A 15,546-nucleotide genomic window follows, 5' to 3' on the forward strand; every position below is an offset into this window, starting at 1 on the left:
GATATATAACGAGTTTAATCAATGACAAAGATGATAAATGGGATTGGATGCAATGAAATGTTTACTTTTTTGAAAAGTAAACTCTTACAACGCTTTCGTTTCGATTTGCCTCAATTAATGATAATTTAACAGCAGAAATTTCAGAAATTCAATTAAATTGATCATAAAAAATATATATTAGTAAAAATCGAACATATTCGATGCCAAAAATGTATCATGCGCAGAGATTGGCTGTCACTGCATCGGCTGAAAAGCAGTTACTGATGTGCGACTATCATATGTATTAAAATTGGCAGTACCTCAAATTTTGAGTCCATTTATTCCATAAATACTTTGCAGTTTAAAATCAAAATCTCCAAAACCCTAATTGTCATCAATAGAAAATTATAAAAATGAAAAAAATCCGAACATTGAAAAAACCTTCTTCGCCGAAATTTCGCATAAACAACCAAGTCTATAGCCCATGAAATTTTGCAATTTTCAAGAAACTTTTTTCGCCCAGAAATTAATGCTATTGATATACATCGGTCGAGAATTATACGCTAATTGCTATAAACGCATCCGGACCCCTCGTGATTGTGTATTTCTTGAGATATACGCTGAAAAAGTGAAACTGAAAATAGGAATTTTACCAAATCGAAATAAAAAATGGTGAAAACTGAAACATAGGTAAATGGGAATATGGTGTGGTTTCATTAAATTTTACAACGGAACCATGAATTTTTTTACCTAAAAAAATAATGTTTTTTTACAAGAATTGTTCTTGATTTTCATTAATGTAACAAAAGCTTTCAAAATTTAATACCCCTGTTAACTGAACTTATTCATTGATTACAATTCAGATATAAGAAATGTCCAATAGTATCAGATTGGAAAGCTATATTTTCGTGCAATATGCCAGTCTTTTTTTTTCTATAAATTATAAATATTCAAACCAGAAACTTTATCAAATTTCTCAAAAAATCATCGATTGCAGGTTATTCAAAATTTACATACCTTTAATTAGCACAGAATTGCTTGTTCTTAACAGGAAAATATTTTACAATACGCCGCAGCTTCTGAGATGCTCGAAATAGCTTATACTTTACGTCCTGGTACATTTCTATAAAGTATCGAACAAATACCATGCATGCGCCGAATAATTTGACATGAATTGTGAATTTATTTAATTTCAAAGCAATTGTAATGAATTTCAACTCTGGGCGTCTACATTTTGTACTAATTATGCAAATCGGCATTGCATCGTAGTTACTTAGCGAAAGTAAATTCAAATAGCCACACATGTGGGATATATAACGAGTTTAATCAATGACAAAGATGATAAATGGGATTGGATGCAATGAAATGTTTACTTTTTTGAAAAGTAAACTCTTACAACGCTTTCGTTTCGATTTGCCTCAATTAATGATAATTTAACAGCAGAAATTTCAGAAATACAATTAAATTGATCATAAAAAATATATATTAGTAAAAATCGAACATATTCGATGCCAAAAATGTATCATGCGCAGAAATTGGCTGTCACTGCATCGGCTGAAAAGCAGTTACTGATGTGCGACTATCATAAGTATTAAAATTATCAGTACCTCAAATTTTGAGTCCATTTATTCCATAAATGCTGGACTGTTTAAAATCAAAATCTCCAAAACCCTAATTGTCATCAATAGAAAATTATAAAAATGAAAAAAATCCTAACATTGAAAAAACCTTCTTCGCCGAAATTTCGCATAAACAACCAAGTCTATAGCCCATGAAATTTTGCAATTTTCAAGAAACTTTTCTCGCCCAGAAATTAATGCTATTGATATACATCGGTCGAGAATTATACGCTAATTGCTATAAACGCATCCGGACCCCTCGTGATTGTGTATTTCTTGAGATATACGCTGAAAAAGTGAAACTGAAAATAGGAATTTTACCAAATCGAAATAAAAAATGGTGAAAACTGAAACATAGGTAAATGGGAATATGGTGTGGTTTCATTAAATTTTACAACGGAACCATGAATTTTTTTACCTAAAAAAATAATGATTTTTTTTACAAGAATTGTTCTTGATTTTCATTAATGTAACAAAAGCTTTCAAAATTTAATACCCCTGTTAACTGAATTTATTCATTGATTACAATTCAGATATAAGAAATGTCCAATAGTATCAGATTGGAAAGCTATATTTTCGTGCAATATGCCAGTCTTTTTTTTTCTATAAATTATAAATGTTCAAACCAGAAACTTTATCAAATTTCTCAAAAAATCATCGATTGCAGGTTATTCAAAATTTACATACCTTTAATTAGCACAGAATTGCTTGTTCTTAACACAAAAATATTTTACAATACGCCGCAGCTTCTGAGAGGCTCGATTTAATTTTCATTGTACATACTGGTGGTTTCCTGTACAGTTTCGTACGAATACCATGCATGAGCCCAGTAATTTGACATGAATTGTGAATTTATTTAATTTCATAACCTATGTAAGGAATTTCCACTCTGGGCGACATCACATTATGCTAATTATGCAAATTGGCATTGTATCGTAGCTACTTAGCGAAAGTGAATTGAAATAGCCACACATGTGGTATGAATCAGTTGCGTAATCGTTGAAAAACATGGCAATTAGGATCGCATTCCATGAAATGTTTGCTTTTCACGAAAGGAAACAGTTACAATGCCGTTGAAATTTCGCAATTTGCGAGAAAAACCTTGGAATCCATTTGAGTAATGAAAATGTACTGTGAAATGATAACATTACATCGAGAAAAAGTGCTAGGTAATGAATGACACAAAATTTTTTTTCAAAATGTTTATTAATTAATATGTAATTTTAAGTAAATTTTCAAATTTCAGTTATAGTCGAAGAATTTCACCCAAAACGCAGTTTTCGAAATCATCGGTTCTCTGAAGAAGCTGATTCATAAAAATTTTCATTGTGGCAAACGTACCTGTCGACTTGGCTTTCACAAAATTCCCAGGATTTACACAAACCGTTTTGTGAATCGATTTGATGAAATGGTGAAATTTAGAAGGCAAAATAAGAATATCTGGCCGAACGCTTAATTCACCATAAAGTTTCAGTTTGCTATATTCTACGGTTGCATCACCAGAGGGACAAAGTGGGTAAAAACTACGCTGCATTAACAAGTGAGTAATCATGCGATTCACTCGTTCCCCTTGCTGGATGCCTTCGACTAATTCTTCATTTTTCAAGTGCCACAAAATGTCAGTAGAAGTGATACCAACAATAACACCACCAACATTTAACAGACAAGGATCTGGTGCGAAAAACAGATTGTCAGGCTGTTCCACATTTTCACCTATGAATGCACGCCATTTCAGACGATATGGTGGACATGGATAAATCTGTGACGAAAATGTATCCTTTGGAGAAGCAACAATAATAACATTCGTAAAGTTTGCACTCAAAGTTTCACAGATGTTGAATAACATCTTACACAACAGCTCTTCATAACTGACGTCATCTTGGGATAGAGGTTTAATATTTTCATTGTAGAAGAAGGGACCAATTAAAATTAAACTTGAAGCTTTCACTTGCAGGCAGTAATTTACTAATTCCTGTAAAGCTGTAAAATTATTGTCATCGGTATAACAAAATGGTCCACAAGCAATAACAAATAATAAATTGCATTGTACAACTTCATCAAAAGTTTTGACAGGTATTGGCGCCAATTCACCAGAATAAATTTCATCTGCTGCAAAAATATGAGAATGCAGTCCAAATCCTTTAGCAACTATGATTTGTCCAGGAAAGATTGCATATTGTTTCACTGAACTAAGATCAAGAGTTACCTCTGAAAATCCGTGATCTGACTTGCCTTGCAAATGTACATCTTTGCTGCTCTTTAATAATCCACTAAATGAATACACTTGACCACAAATATAAATCATCTCGTCAGAAACACTATCAACTGGCAATAATTCCTTTCCCTCCCCAACACTTCTCATCACTGCACCACCAATGGAATCAATCATTTTACCCAACGTTTCCATTCTGTCCTCCAGCTTTTCATACATGTAACGATAAGACTTGTACAAAAATTGTTTACAATTAAATGGTTGAACAGTTATATTTCGATCCATTTCCGGCACAATCCATTCCAGTGTAACATTTGGTTGAAATGAAAAAATCAATTTCACACTACTACTGCGTTTCAAAATTGCTGCACATGGTGAAGACAATTCTATCTGTTGAGAGTTTTCCATCACGTCCTCTATTGCTGAATCATCCTGATGATCACTGATATATGCTGATAATAATTCCTTTGACATTTCAAAGGATGTGTTGGAAATTTCAGAGATTTTCGAATCATTCAGAAAAGTTTTTCTTGGACTCAACTGTCCACAATGTTCCTGGCGTCTGTTTCTCAAAAAATTGCGCTCCATTATGTTTAAATTTTCCACACTCATTTCTGTCATAGAATTTGACAATGAAAATGAAATCCATTGATCAACAAATTCTTCCGCCTTCCATTTAAGATTAGAGCAAATACGCAAAATGTTGTTGCATACTTGTACATCATCTGCAGAGTTGAACATAAATCCAAGATAGGAAAACTGTTGCGCAATATCTTCAATTTTTACAGTTTCTAAAGGCAATTATTTGCATTTAGTAAACTTACAACAGAGATACAAGGCGCATAACACAAGACAAATACTACATGCAAATATAAAAACAATGATAACAAAGAAAAATATTATATAAATTAAAGTGCATCTAGTCACTTACCCATTTTTGCTTCAAAAGTATTCGCAAGAGAATAATTAAATAACACTCCTCACCAAACAATAAGGCAAAACAGTGTCACAATAAGGCAGAGAACGTAAGGCGAGCTACAAAAATGAAAGTTAAGTACTAATTCAAAAGGAAGCAAATTCCGGCAACATTACTAAAAAGCAATTGGTTCGTGAAAAAATTATACCAAAAATAAAATAAAATAAAATAAAATAATTATTTATATTATTATCAAATATTATACTTTTTGTTAGATTGAACTGTGTATTGTACTTTTTATTTGTATTCAATCCAGTTTATTTCTTTTATTAGTGATTGCATACCACTGTTGCACAAATTACAATGAAGATGATACATCATACCTTATTAGTTTAAATCCTTATTAAATTTCATTAACTTTTGCCTGTTATAATGTTGGCCGAATTTTTATTGAAATGCCAATCAACATCATAATTTGTATCTTCCAGAATCAACAAGCTTCATTAAAATAATTTTTAGCAGAATAATTATTTTTCACACTTTCATTTTACTTCTTCATTACAACAGTGTTAACACGTCGAATGAAGTGATAACCATTCACACTACAATGAGGACAGGCAGACATTTCAGAGAAACGAAAAAATGAATTTTTTTCTTCTGCAGTTGGAATAGTACCATAACAACTGTAGCAACGTGGAAAGCAGCAATGGACAGCAGCCAATACATCATATGTGTACAAAGTTCCATAAATTAACTTATTACCAATAAACCAACCCTCTGAGCCACACAGGATGCACATCAACTTTGGTGCACTTTCCATACAGTACATGCACAAAGATAAAAGATATAAGCTACTTCCCTCGTAATTGACCTTAAAATAGAAATTATTATCTAAAAAATGAATGAAGCAATTCAAGGAAATTATTTTCTTTTTCTTTTTCACTTACCATAACACCTAAATTTTCGTGATTTATCGGTGATAAAAAAAATGTGCCATCGATTAATGGATAACGATCATATACCGGAAGTAAAGACTGACAAATAATGCATGTCACAGTACGTCGCTTATGATCGCCAAGATTTGTTAAAACAAAAAGTCTCGTCTCATCATTTCCTTGAGGGCAATCATCTTCAAGCTAAAGTAAAAACAAAACAAAACAATTAGAGTTCAAACATATTTATATAAACACAACAAAACATGCACATAAATAATGTTTATATATTAATAAATGTAAAAGTGCCAAGCTTCTCATTATACTAACTGTTTGCAGAATTCAATCAGATTGTAGTGCATATTCTGTTGATATTCGCACGCATACATTCGCAATAAGTTAGCCAATAAAAGAACTTAATTTTACTGATAACTGTTAACATTTTAAAAATCAAACCTTTATATTAATGCCGTTAATTTTCGATCTCGGTAAAGCCTTCCGGAATGATTCCAAATTCTGCCTGCGTCTGAAAATATTTCCAGTACTTTGAGCCTAAATAAATAAATGCACTTGTTAAACGACTCAAAATGCGACGATATAAATTCCACAAATAAGCAATGTAACAATTGTAAATATAAATACTGCGCAGTTACATATACGAAATAATAATTCGAGAAGATAAATATTCGGATCATGACAACTAACTTGCATATCCAAACAATGACTGGAATTATTTAAGATGCCAGTGTCATGCTCGCAACTTTCTAATATAAATTGATTTGACTTTGATTTTGACATCGCACTGCCTTCAGAATCGAAAGCCACAACAGCTGAATCAAAACTTGAAGTTCGAGAACGTGCGCGAAAAAATCCACTTCCAAAACCACTATTCTTTGACAAAGAAGCAACTTTGTTACCGTTTTCACGCCGAAATGGTAAATGCTTGAAACGTTCTTCACACTTAAAAGTAAATAAAACAAAATAATAATCAAATAAAAATTACCTAGTTTCTTTTATTTCATTAATTTTTTTCAAAAAAAATTTAAAGCATTATTCAGCACAATATAATCACATTATAAAGTGCAAAATTATACAATTCATCTTGAAAATCACACAATCATGCAATACAAAAATTCACCAGTTAATTGCAACTGACATAAACAAATCTTACCGCAGTATGTTGCGCACTATCGCATTTTAAGCATCCTCTACTGCAGCTACCTTAACATTAAACAAATATAAAACAAAAAATCTCTTGTCGATAACAACTTTACGTATATCACACTAATCCTTACAAGCACATGATGAATTCTTACCAACACCAGTACAGTTTTGTGCAAAAACATTCAATCTATCGAAGCTTTGCAGTGAAGTTTGTCTCGTTTCAAAACAAAGACGATCTACACATTTTTCTGAAGGGCATGAAAGATTATTACATTCCACTTTTACCACATCATTTATCGCATCTGTCATATTTCTAGACTGATCTACAAAAAATGTTCTAAACAATAAATGAAGAAAGAAATTTCGTGTGAAGTTATATACAAACAAAATGACTTGATTGATTTATAAATTGAAAATATGAAAATTGGAGAGAACTTTGAGCTTAATTTATTTTTTCCTTTCCAACTTTAGCATTGGTTGCTTGATTTCATCAAGTTTAGAAAGCTTCTTTACACTGAACGTAAAGCAATTCGTATTTGTTTTATCATTAATACTGTAAACATACTGATCTCATAATATAATGTAGCTCATAATGCAAATATTACAAAACAGTAAATTCAAAAAGTTTCATTAACAAACAAGCAACAACAATTAAAAGTAGTAAACAAACAATAATCATCTTGCAATATCAGTGCTGTCATTTTCTATTAAAAATCACAATAATAGAATTGAAGCAATAAACAGCAATACCCAAATGCTTTCTTCAAGAATAACTATTTTTTCTAATGAAAAGCTGCAATTTTCACTTTGATGATTGACTCGCGTATTGAAAAGTGTTTACGAGAATACCCTAGAAAAGAGAAGAATATGCATTTACTCATACAGTAAAAATAAATCAAGCTAATTTAATAACAGGGAACTTCATTTCCCCAAGCAACGCAAATTACTAGCTGTTTTGTTGTTTGTAAAACGCTACTAACATTTTACGGAAAATAAAATTGCATTATCTATTCATATTAATTATTCTTTACTACTGCTCGCATTTATGGAAATTCCTTATCTCTAATTTTATTAAACTGAAAAATGTAAACTTTTACATAATCAAAATTATATATATGTATATAATGCAGAATTTATGCAATTCAAGATTTCCAAATCTTATTTAACATACAACCATGTAACTTGCAACGTTATACAGCCTCTGTAGCTTTGATTATAAGAACTGCCCGAGAATATTAGGTTATAAACTTTAATGAGAGTTTCAGGTTTTGTTATGACAGAACAAATATACAGCTTCTAATAAGTTATGCAAAAATTAAAAATAACTTGACTGTCACATTTATACAGTAATCTGATGTTCACGTTTTTTTAACTGTTAATGGAAAAAAACAGTATGTATTTATTTTTACAAAAGTTTATTACTTTTACATTAAAATTATAATTATATAATGTAATGTTGCATCAGTTCGTATTTTGTAAATAATGCCTCATTAAATGCACTATCAATGTGATAATATTCAAGCAAATTGTATGATCAATTTTTCATATGAAATACAAGGTTACGTACCAGACAAAGTAAACAATAACCAATCAGATAACAAATAACCTTGGGTCAATATTTTACTTGAGTTTTTCGCAAAAACGTCAACAATAAACATTCATAAAGAATCAGAAGTAAAATTTACGAAAATATATCATTAAAAAAATCATCTTCAAGCGTGGCAAGAAACAAGTCATCATCAACTGTTGTTGTCATTTCTGTTGCAGAATTTAAAGCTATTTCTGATTTTGTATGAGAATCCTGTGTCTCGCACTGTAAGCTCTTTTCTTCATTATTTTTTTCTAACTGATTCTGCATTGAACGGGAAAACAACTCCGTGCGTTTTTCCATATGATAAGCGCTTTGAAATGTTCGATTCATCATATCACTTTTCTTTAAACTGGCGTTGACATAACGTTCTCTTAAATGTTTTATTTCGCTGTTTATCAAGTCGCTCATTTTATCGAAAATTCTTTTCTCAATTAAATTTTCGTTCAGCGACCAAAGATTGCTTTTGTCCGGTGATTGATGAAACACTTGTACAGCTATTGTATCTTTACCCAAACATGCCTGCGTAGAAAAATAGTCCATTTGAACAGCACTGTTCAGTTCTTCATACTGTATCCAATATATTCGACGTATTGTAGGCTTCAAAATAACTGCATACGGAGAAAGTTTTGACAATCCACAAAAAGAAACCTGAATCAAGTAAAACTGACAATTGAAAAAATTAAAGCTTTTTAAAACAAGATATTTACTTTTTCTAGAAAAAGTACACTGCCTACTGTTATTAGACATGAATAGTTATGGGGAGAATAGAATTTGTCAAACTTCACAACAGCATCCATTTCTCCTAAAAAAATTCAGTCAATACTTTTGCGATTTATTCATAATTATTCACCAGTCTGATCTTCAACAGTTATTAACAGAGCATCTGGACATTTTTCTCGTATCCTGGCAACTGTTACAAGCATACATTCCACTTTATTATCTTCGAGTAAATCAAAAAAAAACTGAAATATCAAATTATTTCATCATCTCAAAAATTACAGTTATTTCATAAATGCAATAATCATAATTCGTCCTCTAGTATAAATTGAAATCAAATTTACAGTATTAGTTTTAGCAAATTTAGCATTCATATAAAAATTAAAGATAGAAAATGTCAGTAACAGTACATAATATCAAATTACCAGTTCTTTGGCACTTTCAATAGTGACAATTGAAATCTTTTCTGCATCCAAATACAATTTTGCCGATGCCCAGGGTTCACGAGTAAAATCATTTTTCCGTATTACACCAATCTGAGATCTCTAAAAACCAAATAACGCCTGTCAAAACATTGAAAAAAATAGCTCATACGATATATAAACGCTTCTAGATGAATTTAAAAATATTCATTGATAGAATATAAAAATGAATAAGGTTTAATTTAAATTTAACTGAATTTAAAATTATCAAATTATCATAGTAAACTGAATATAATTTTAGACGTCTGCTGTGCAATTTCAAACCATTTTTATGACACAAACTACTACAAATACCTCTCTGATTTACAATACTGAAATATATTACCATATTGCAATTTTGAATTTTCACATTATCAACATCCATTTCATTTTTTATATTCATTTCTTAATAAAATAAAATATTCGAAAACACTATTCTCTCCTACTGTATCAAAAGTAAATCAAGGTTCAATAAGAAAACATTTGAAAATAAGACAGGTTTGCATAGTCTAACATTTATACATTATTACTTTATCTATTTCAGGAATCTGAATAGTTTTTTATTTTCAAACGTAATTTTTTAAATAAAATAATATTGCCATTTTGTGATTTCTATTAGAATTTTCAACAAATGAGGCAATTTGTGATCTAGAGTGTTATAATTTTAATTTCAAAATATATTACACTTTTCTAATGTTAGAAGAATTTAAAAAAGTCCATCAACACCAACAGTTCAACCTTAAGTGCTGAACAATGCATGTTTTGTCTGTTTGGATGATATGATATGATGTGATTGCTTATCCAGATGTTCAGTTGCTAATATTATAGTCTGTCAGAATCGACAGTCGCTTAATTCTGGATTGAGTTTGATTCCACGACAAATAAATTCAAACAATAAACAATCAATATATCAACAAGCTCAGCATGCACACATACTCATTCCCGGAGCAATTCCGCTAATATGGAACTCTCATTCCACTCTCTCATTTAAATGACCTCACCAATGTCCATCATCCTATGGTAATTATTTGTTAGGCACAATCAAAAGTCGTTCCGCTTTCTACATATGAACTGAAGGTAACCTATAAACTAGATAGTTCTATGTACCAGAGAGTGCCTTAAGTAGATTAATTAACTAATGTAGCTAGCTGCATATTTTGAAACATCACTTGAAAATAAAAATTTGCTGTAAAATACAGTTCATTAAGAAGATGTATAATTGGTCATAACGAGTATAACATAACCATTATACATAAGTATGGAACATAACGAAATGTAAAACATTGTGATCTTACCTTTTACAAAATTTCTTTGAATCTTAAATCTGATGATGACTTGATATTACCAATACGGATGATACTCTGTACGTATTTTCACGACATATGCAGTGAGAGGCATAACCTTGAACATTTTAAAGTTACACCTAAACACATTTTCCATCAAACAGCAATTTATACAAACTTGATTAATCATTAATTTTTTATTTTTGAACGCTTTATATATTCACAGCCCGTTGTGATTAAACTTTTTATTTAATATATTGCTTACTTAATTAACTTTATACTCTTAAATTTTTCTACAAGTTTGTAGTAATCATGATGTTATGACTATTTCAATTCAAGTTGCTGATATATTATTATCGTTCCTGCAAATCATTTTGTAATATAGTATACACTAAATGATTTCACATTAATGGCAGGTGCAGCAATTAAATAAATGTAGAATTTGTTTCTCCATTAAATATATAAGTAGTGGGATTATTATTTAAAATTATTTGCTTCTTCAAACGGTCTTGTTGTTTAATTCATTTCAAATGATTTAAATTCATTTTTCTTGTTGTTCAAGATGTCTCAAAAAAGCTTACGTTTAATTAATAAATAACATACTTGAACTGCAATATTTCTTTAGGTTTTTCTGAAGCAGTTTCTGACATTATGGTTAAGGACAAATGTCTTTTAGTAGATATTCAGTAACTTCGAAATTATTTTGGTTGTTTTCTTTTTCGACATTTTCATCATATTCTCGTATAAGCAGAAAAATCCAAATGCACCTTTTGAAACAATTTGTTGTTTACGTTTTGGGCAGCAATTGCGAAGACAAGCTTCAAATAATTTTTAAATATCCACTGAAAAATCGTGAGGAGAAGTTGACGCTGATTCGTGAGCGAGATGATCCGCTTTCGCAGACGTTGAATCGTTTATCAAAGAAGCTCAGCAAATTCGCTGGGAAAATAGACATGATAAAAGCAAACAAAGCTGTTGATGACGACAATGATGCAAATGATAAAATGAATGCACAATGCTTTACAAATGTGAAATTGTATAATGACAATGGGGAAGTTGTGGATGCTGATAATGTAACTACGGAAGAAGCTTTTTGGAAGTCCTCAGGATTTACTCTTGCAATAGCAGAGAAAAATTATCGAATTGTTAACCAAGTGCCGTACGTGAAGTACATTAACTGGGATTATCGCGTGTTTGTTGATTATCCTGTTCATCCAAAAATTATGATTCTTAATGGCGAAATTGAGAAATCCGATTTTCTTTGGTACGTAGAGGAGAAAGAAACCCTGTCAACTAACGATTCTGATGAATTTGCTAATTTGTTACCTGGAAATTGGATCTTACGTTTCAAAGGTTACGTATTCGTTCCTCAGATGGGAGATGTTGGAAAAAATGTGTGTTTCATTTGTCTTCCCCGCAGCAAAGAGCGATCAGGAGTACCTGAAGTATATTTTCTTAAATATGCTGTAGAAGAAGCTCCAAAAGAAGTTATCTGGAAGGACGGCCAGCTTTTATGCAAAACTCCAGTGATAGAAAATGATATGTAAGTGTTAATTATATTATACTTCTGTTTCATTTCATCTTTTAGTTTTCGACTGTTATCATACAATATTTTGGCTGGATCATACTTAGCGTTAAAGTTACCGAAAGATCAGCTGTATTTTCCTTACTGTCCAGTTGAGTATCAACGTGATGATTATCGAATTCCACTTCTGATGAAGCAAATACCAGGTATTTTTATTGCTTACTTTCATTTCAGGCAGTACTTTTTCCTTCCTTTTCTCTGAATAACATTCTTTCACTTGATTTTTAGTCAATGCGAATTATTTATTTTAAGGTTACAAAGCTGATATTATGTGCTTGCAAGAAGTAGAGAAGAAGCTATTTTCTGTTTTATGGGGACCATATTTTGATAAAGCTGGCTACAGTGGTGTGTTTAAACTGAAGGGTGGAGAAGTTGCAGAAGGTTTGGCCACATTTTTTAACAAGGAAAAATTCATGTATGTAGCACTGAAAATACATTAATGGCGTCTCAATGATGAGTTGTAAAATTTTAGATACATCGATTCATTTGATGCTTTGTTAAGTGATTTAGCGAAAAGTGATAAACAAGAATTTAAATGGATTCCAAACTGCTTAAATAAGAATCAAGAAGCTTTGAAATATTTCATGTCACGGCCACAAGCATTGCAGGTGAACCCAATGCAAATTAAATATGAATGATTTATTTTACATAATGTAGTGAGGTCTTTATATATCTGATTTTTATTTAATGCTTAGATTTGTTTAGATGTGCTCCTTTTTGTTGCTAATTAGGCTTGTAAACTGGTGATTAAGTTATAAAAATCTTCTTTATTTCTCACTTGAACGTTTTGCAAAAACATATTAACAGTTAATTCTTTTATTATTGGAAAGGATTTTTTAAATTTCAGGTTACGGCATTTCGAAGCATTTTATTGCCAGATAAATTGATTTGCATTGCCAATACACATTTACATTCCAAAGGCGAGCATGATTATATAAGACTTCTGCAAACTGCAATCTGTATTTTACACCTTAATAATGTATTTAAATCACTGAAAGAGAAGGTAAGTTTGATTTACCAAACTCTTGCTGAACTAGAAACTGTATTATGTGGTGTACAAATTTGCATTTCATGTTGAATATTTATTTGTTTTATAAATTGATCTGCGCTAATTAATGTTTCAGTTTCCTGAATCCAGAATAGCACTATGCCTTTGTGGAGATATGAACAGTACTCCAGATGCCGCTTTGCATGAATTAATTGAAAAAGGGACCGTTTCTAGTCAACGCACAGATTGGAGAATTAAAGGTGCATTGCAGACATGTTGTTGTTTTATAGAAATATCTGTTTACTGCTAATATTTTAGCTGATGACGAAGAAAGTACAATTGCAACTGAGGTGAACATGCCCTTAACATTAACTTGCGTATCGGATGTAAGAACGTTCACTAATGTTACTGTTAATTTTTCTGCATGTTTGGATTACATCTACGTGAATGAAGAACTGCGGTTGAGTAAAATATATCCAGGTTACTCAGATGTGGCAGTAAGGCAGCATAAAGCTATTCCATCTGCTGCCTGTCCTTCTGATCATATTCCAGTGTTACTGGAAATTAAATTTAAATCAGCGGAATAAGAAAAAGAATAAGAAGAACGGAAAGTATTGAAAAGTCAAACAATGCATAATTATTCATTTCTAAGTATTATTTTAATCCATTATTTTTTAAAATAAAGAAACAAATATATGTATTATGTTGCTGTTAATAGTGTGAGCTCAGGATAAACATGTACTATATTTGATAACATAATCAAATAACTATGTAAATATTAAAATCAGTGCGAAATCACCCAACACACACGCGCAGGCAAACTATACACTGTAAAAGCTGCAATGCTTTTGCACTAATTAAAATTTTTATTTTAGTCAGCATTTCATCTTTTCAGCATAATCAAATGTTTACTTTATCCGTTTGACAACATACAAGTATGTGTATGTATAAGAGAAAATGAGTATTTTTATAGTTGTTTCAAAGTATACTTTTAACTCAGTAAATTTGTATTTAAAACCACACACACACACACACACACACACACACACACACACACACACACACACACACACACACAGGCTAACCATATAACTGCTTAGCTGAAGTGCATTTTATACTTCTACTTTATGTTTAGCAAATTAGATTTTAGAAGTTTATAAAGTTTAGAAAGAACAATATTATACGCAATATGATGATACAAAAGTTGTCTTCATTATTACTTACAGTTTTGTGACTTTGTATTCTGTGATGCAGTTTGAACCAATACCAGTGGTTTCGCAAATAGTTCTGCCAATTCAACGTTAGTACTGACCATTTTCACCGTAAGAAAGTTAGCGATGAACAACAATCTAATCTGTGCAAATGAAAGAAGCGGAAAAGCTAATAAAGCAAATAATCGGACGATCAGTTGACCCATGTACTGAAATGTGCATTTTCGTGCATGGCGCTTGCTTTTTATTCAACCAATCATTGTAACGCTGCTGTTAATTCGATTGCTACAAATCTGCCTAAAGCTATAGAAGGCAACGCTCCACTAATAAATAAACAGTGCACATCCCCGCTTCAGTTATGATTTTAGGTCAAAATGCTGATAAGCTTTCCGGTTTGGAATTTACCTGACAACGTGCTCACGGCTGTGCAAAATCTACATGGCAAATAACTCAACATATGCAAATTGCATGATATACACTAAAAATAAAAAACAGCAGTTAAATATATATGTGGTAAAAACATATTTCATATAAATATAAAAATATGCGAGGCATAAATTCTATTTATTATTATCAGTACAATGATAATTAGGACGGACTGTATTATCTTTAAAATCACACAAACTAACATAGAGTGTTTGTTATCCAAAGCTACCACATTTGCACAATGCAATTTTTCCTTTCCGATGATGTTTACTGCTTCATGTTTCCAAACTGAACTGTTCATAAAATCGGGCTATTGGATAGTAATTTATTTCCAAAACGACGATTCACAACTAGTCGACATATCGACTTCCTGAAAATCATCATCAAAATTCATAACTGTGTGTTCAGCGTTTTTCCACATCTTACGTCAAAATCAAACCAACGCAACAAATGCCTGGTTAA

At 31.2% G+C, this 15,546-nt stretch overlaps 4 protein-coding genes across 4 annotated transcripts; 1 reads left to right on the forward strand and 3 right to left on the reverse strand.

Moving 5' to 3' along the window:
• Positions 1 to 2,844: 2,844 nt before the first annotated feature.
• Positions 2,845 to 4,745, reverse strand: Tsp_09421 (DNA polymerase epsilon subunit B superfamily). The gene is made up of 2 exons (XM_003371108.1): positions 4,742 to 4,745; positions 2,845 to 4,601 (listed from the first exon to the last, which is right to left on the reverse strand). The coding sequence occupies exons 1-2, from the start codon at positions 4,743 to 4,745 to the stop codon at positions 2,845 to 2,847; spliced, it is 1,761 nt and encodes a 586-aa protein (XP_003371156.1).
• Positions 4,746 to 4,790: 45 nt separating this feature from the next.
• On the reverse strand, positions 4,791 to 8,480 carry Tsp_09420 (hypothetical protein). Its single transcript, XM_003371109.1, has 8 exons — positions 8,429 to 8,480; positions 6,975 to 7,145; positions 6,830 to 6,879; positions 6,364 to 6,618; positions 6,115 to 6,210; positions 5,674 to 5,862; positions 5,278 to 5,597; positions 4,791 to 4,845 (listed from the first exon to the last, which is right to left on the reverse strand). The coding sequence occupies exons 1-8, from the start codon at positions 8,478 to 8,480 to the stop codon at positions 4,791 to 4,793; spliced, it is 1,188 nt and encodes a 395-aa protein (XP_003371157.1).
• A 23-nt stretch (positions 8,481 to 8,503) lies between these two features.
• On the reverse strand, positions 8,504 to 9,976 carry Tsp_09419 (conserved hypothetical protein). The gene is made up of 5 exons (XM_003371110.1): positions 9,938 to 9,976; positions 9,556 to 9,675; positions 9,264 to 9,375; positions 9,121 to 9,215; positions 8,504 to 9,076 (listed from the first exon to the last, which is right to left on the reverse strand). The coding sequence occupies exons 1-5, from the start codon at positions 9,974 to 9,976 to the stop codon at positions 8,504 to 8,506; spliced, it is 939 nt and encodes a 312-aa protein (XP_003371158.1).
• A 1,659-nt stretch (positions 9,977 to 11,635) lies between these two features.
• On the forward strand, positions 11,636 to 14,752 carry Tsp_09418 (endonuclease/exonuclease/phosphatase family protein). Its single transcript, XM_003371111.1, has 9 exons — positions 11,636 to 12,417; positions 12,463 to 12,605; positions 12,712 to 12,874; positions 12,932 to 13,067; positions 13,307 to 13,462; positions 13,584 to 13,707; positions 13,766 to 13,998; positions 14,323 to 14,382; positions 14,615 to 14,752. The coding sequence occupies exons 1-9, from the start codon at positions 11,636 to 11,638 to the stop codon at positions 14,750 to 14,752; spliced, it is 1,935 nt and encodes a 644-aa protein (XP_003371159.1).
• The last annotated feature ends 794 nt before the right edge of the window (positions 14,753 to 15,546 follow it).

The sequence above is a fragment of the Trichinella spiralis genome, assembly GCF_000181795.1.
Source record: "Trichinella spiralis strain ISS 195 chromosome Unknown Scfld9, whole genome shotgun sequence".
Taxonomy (NCBI): Eukaryota; Metazoa; Nematoda; class Enoplea; order Trichinellida; family Trichinellidae; genus Trichinella; species Trichinella spiralis.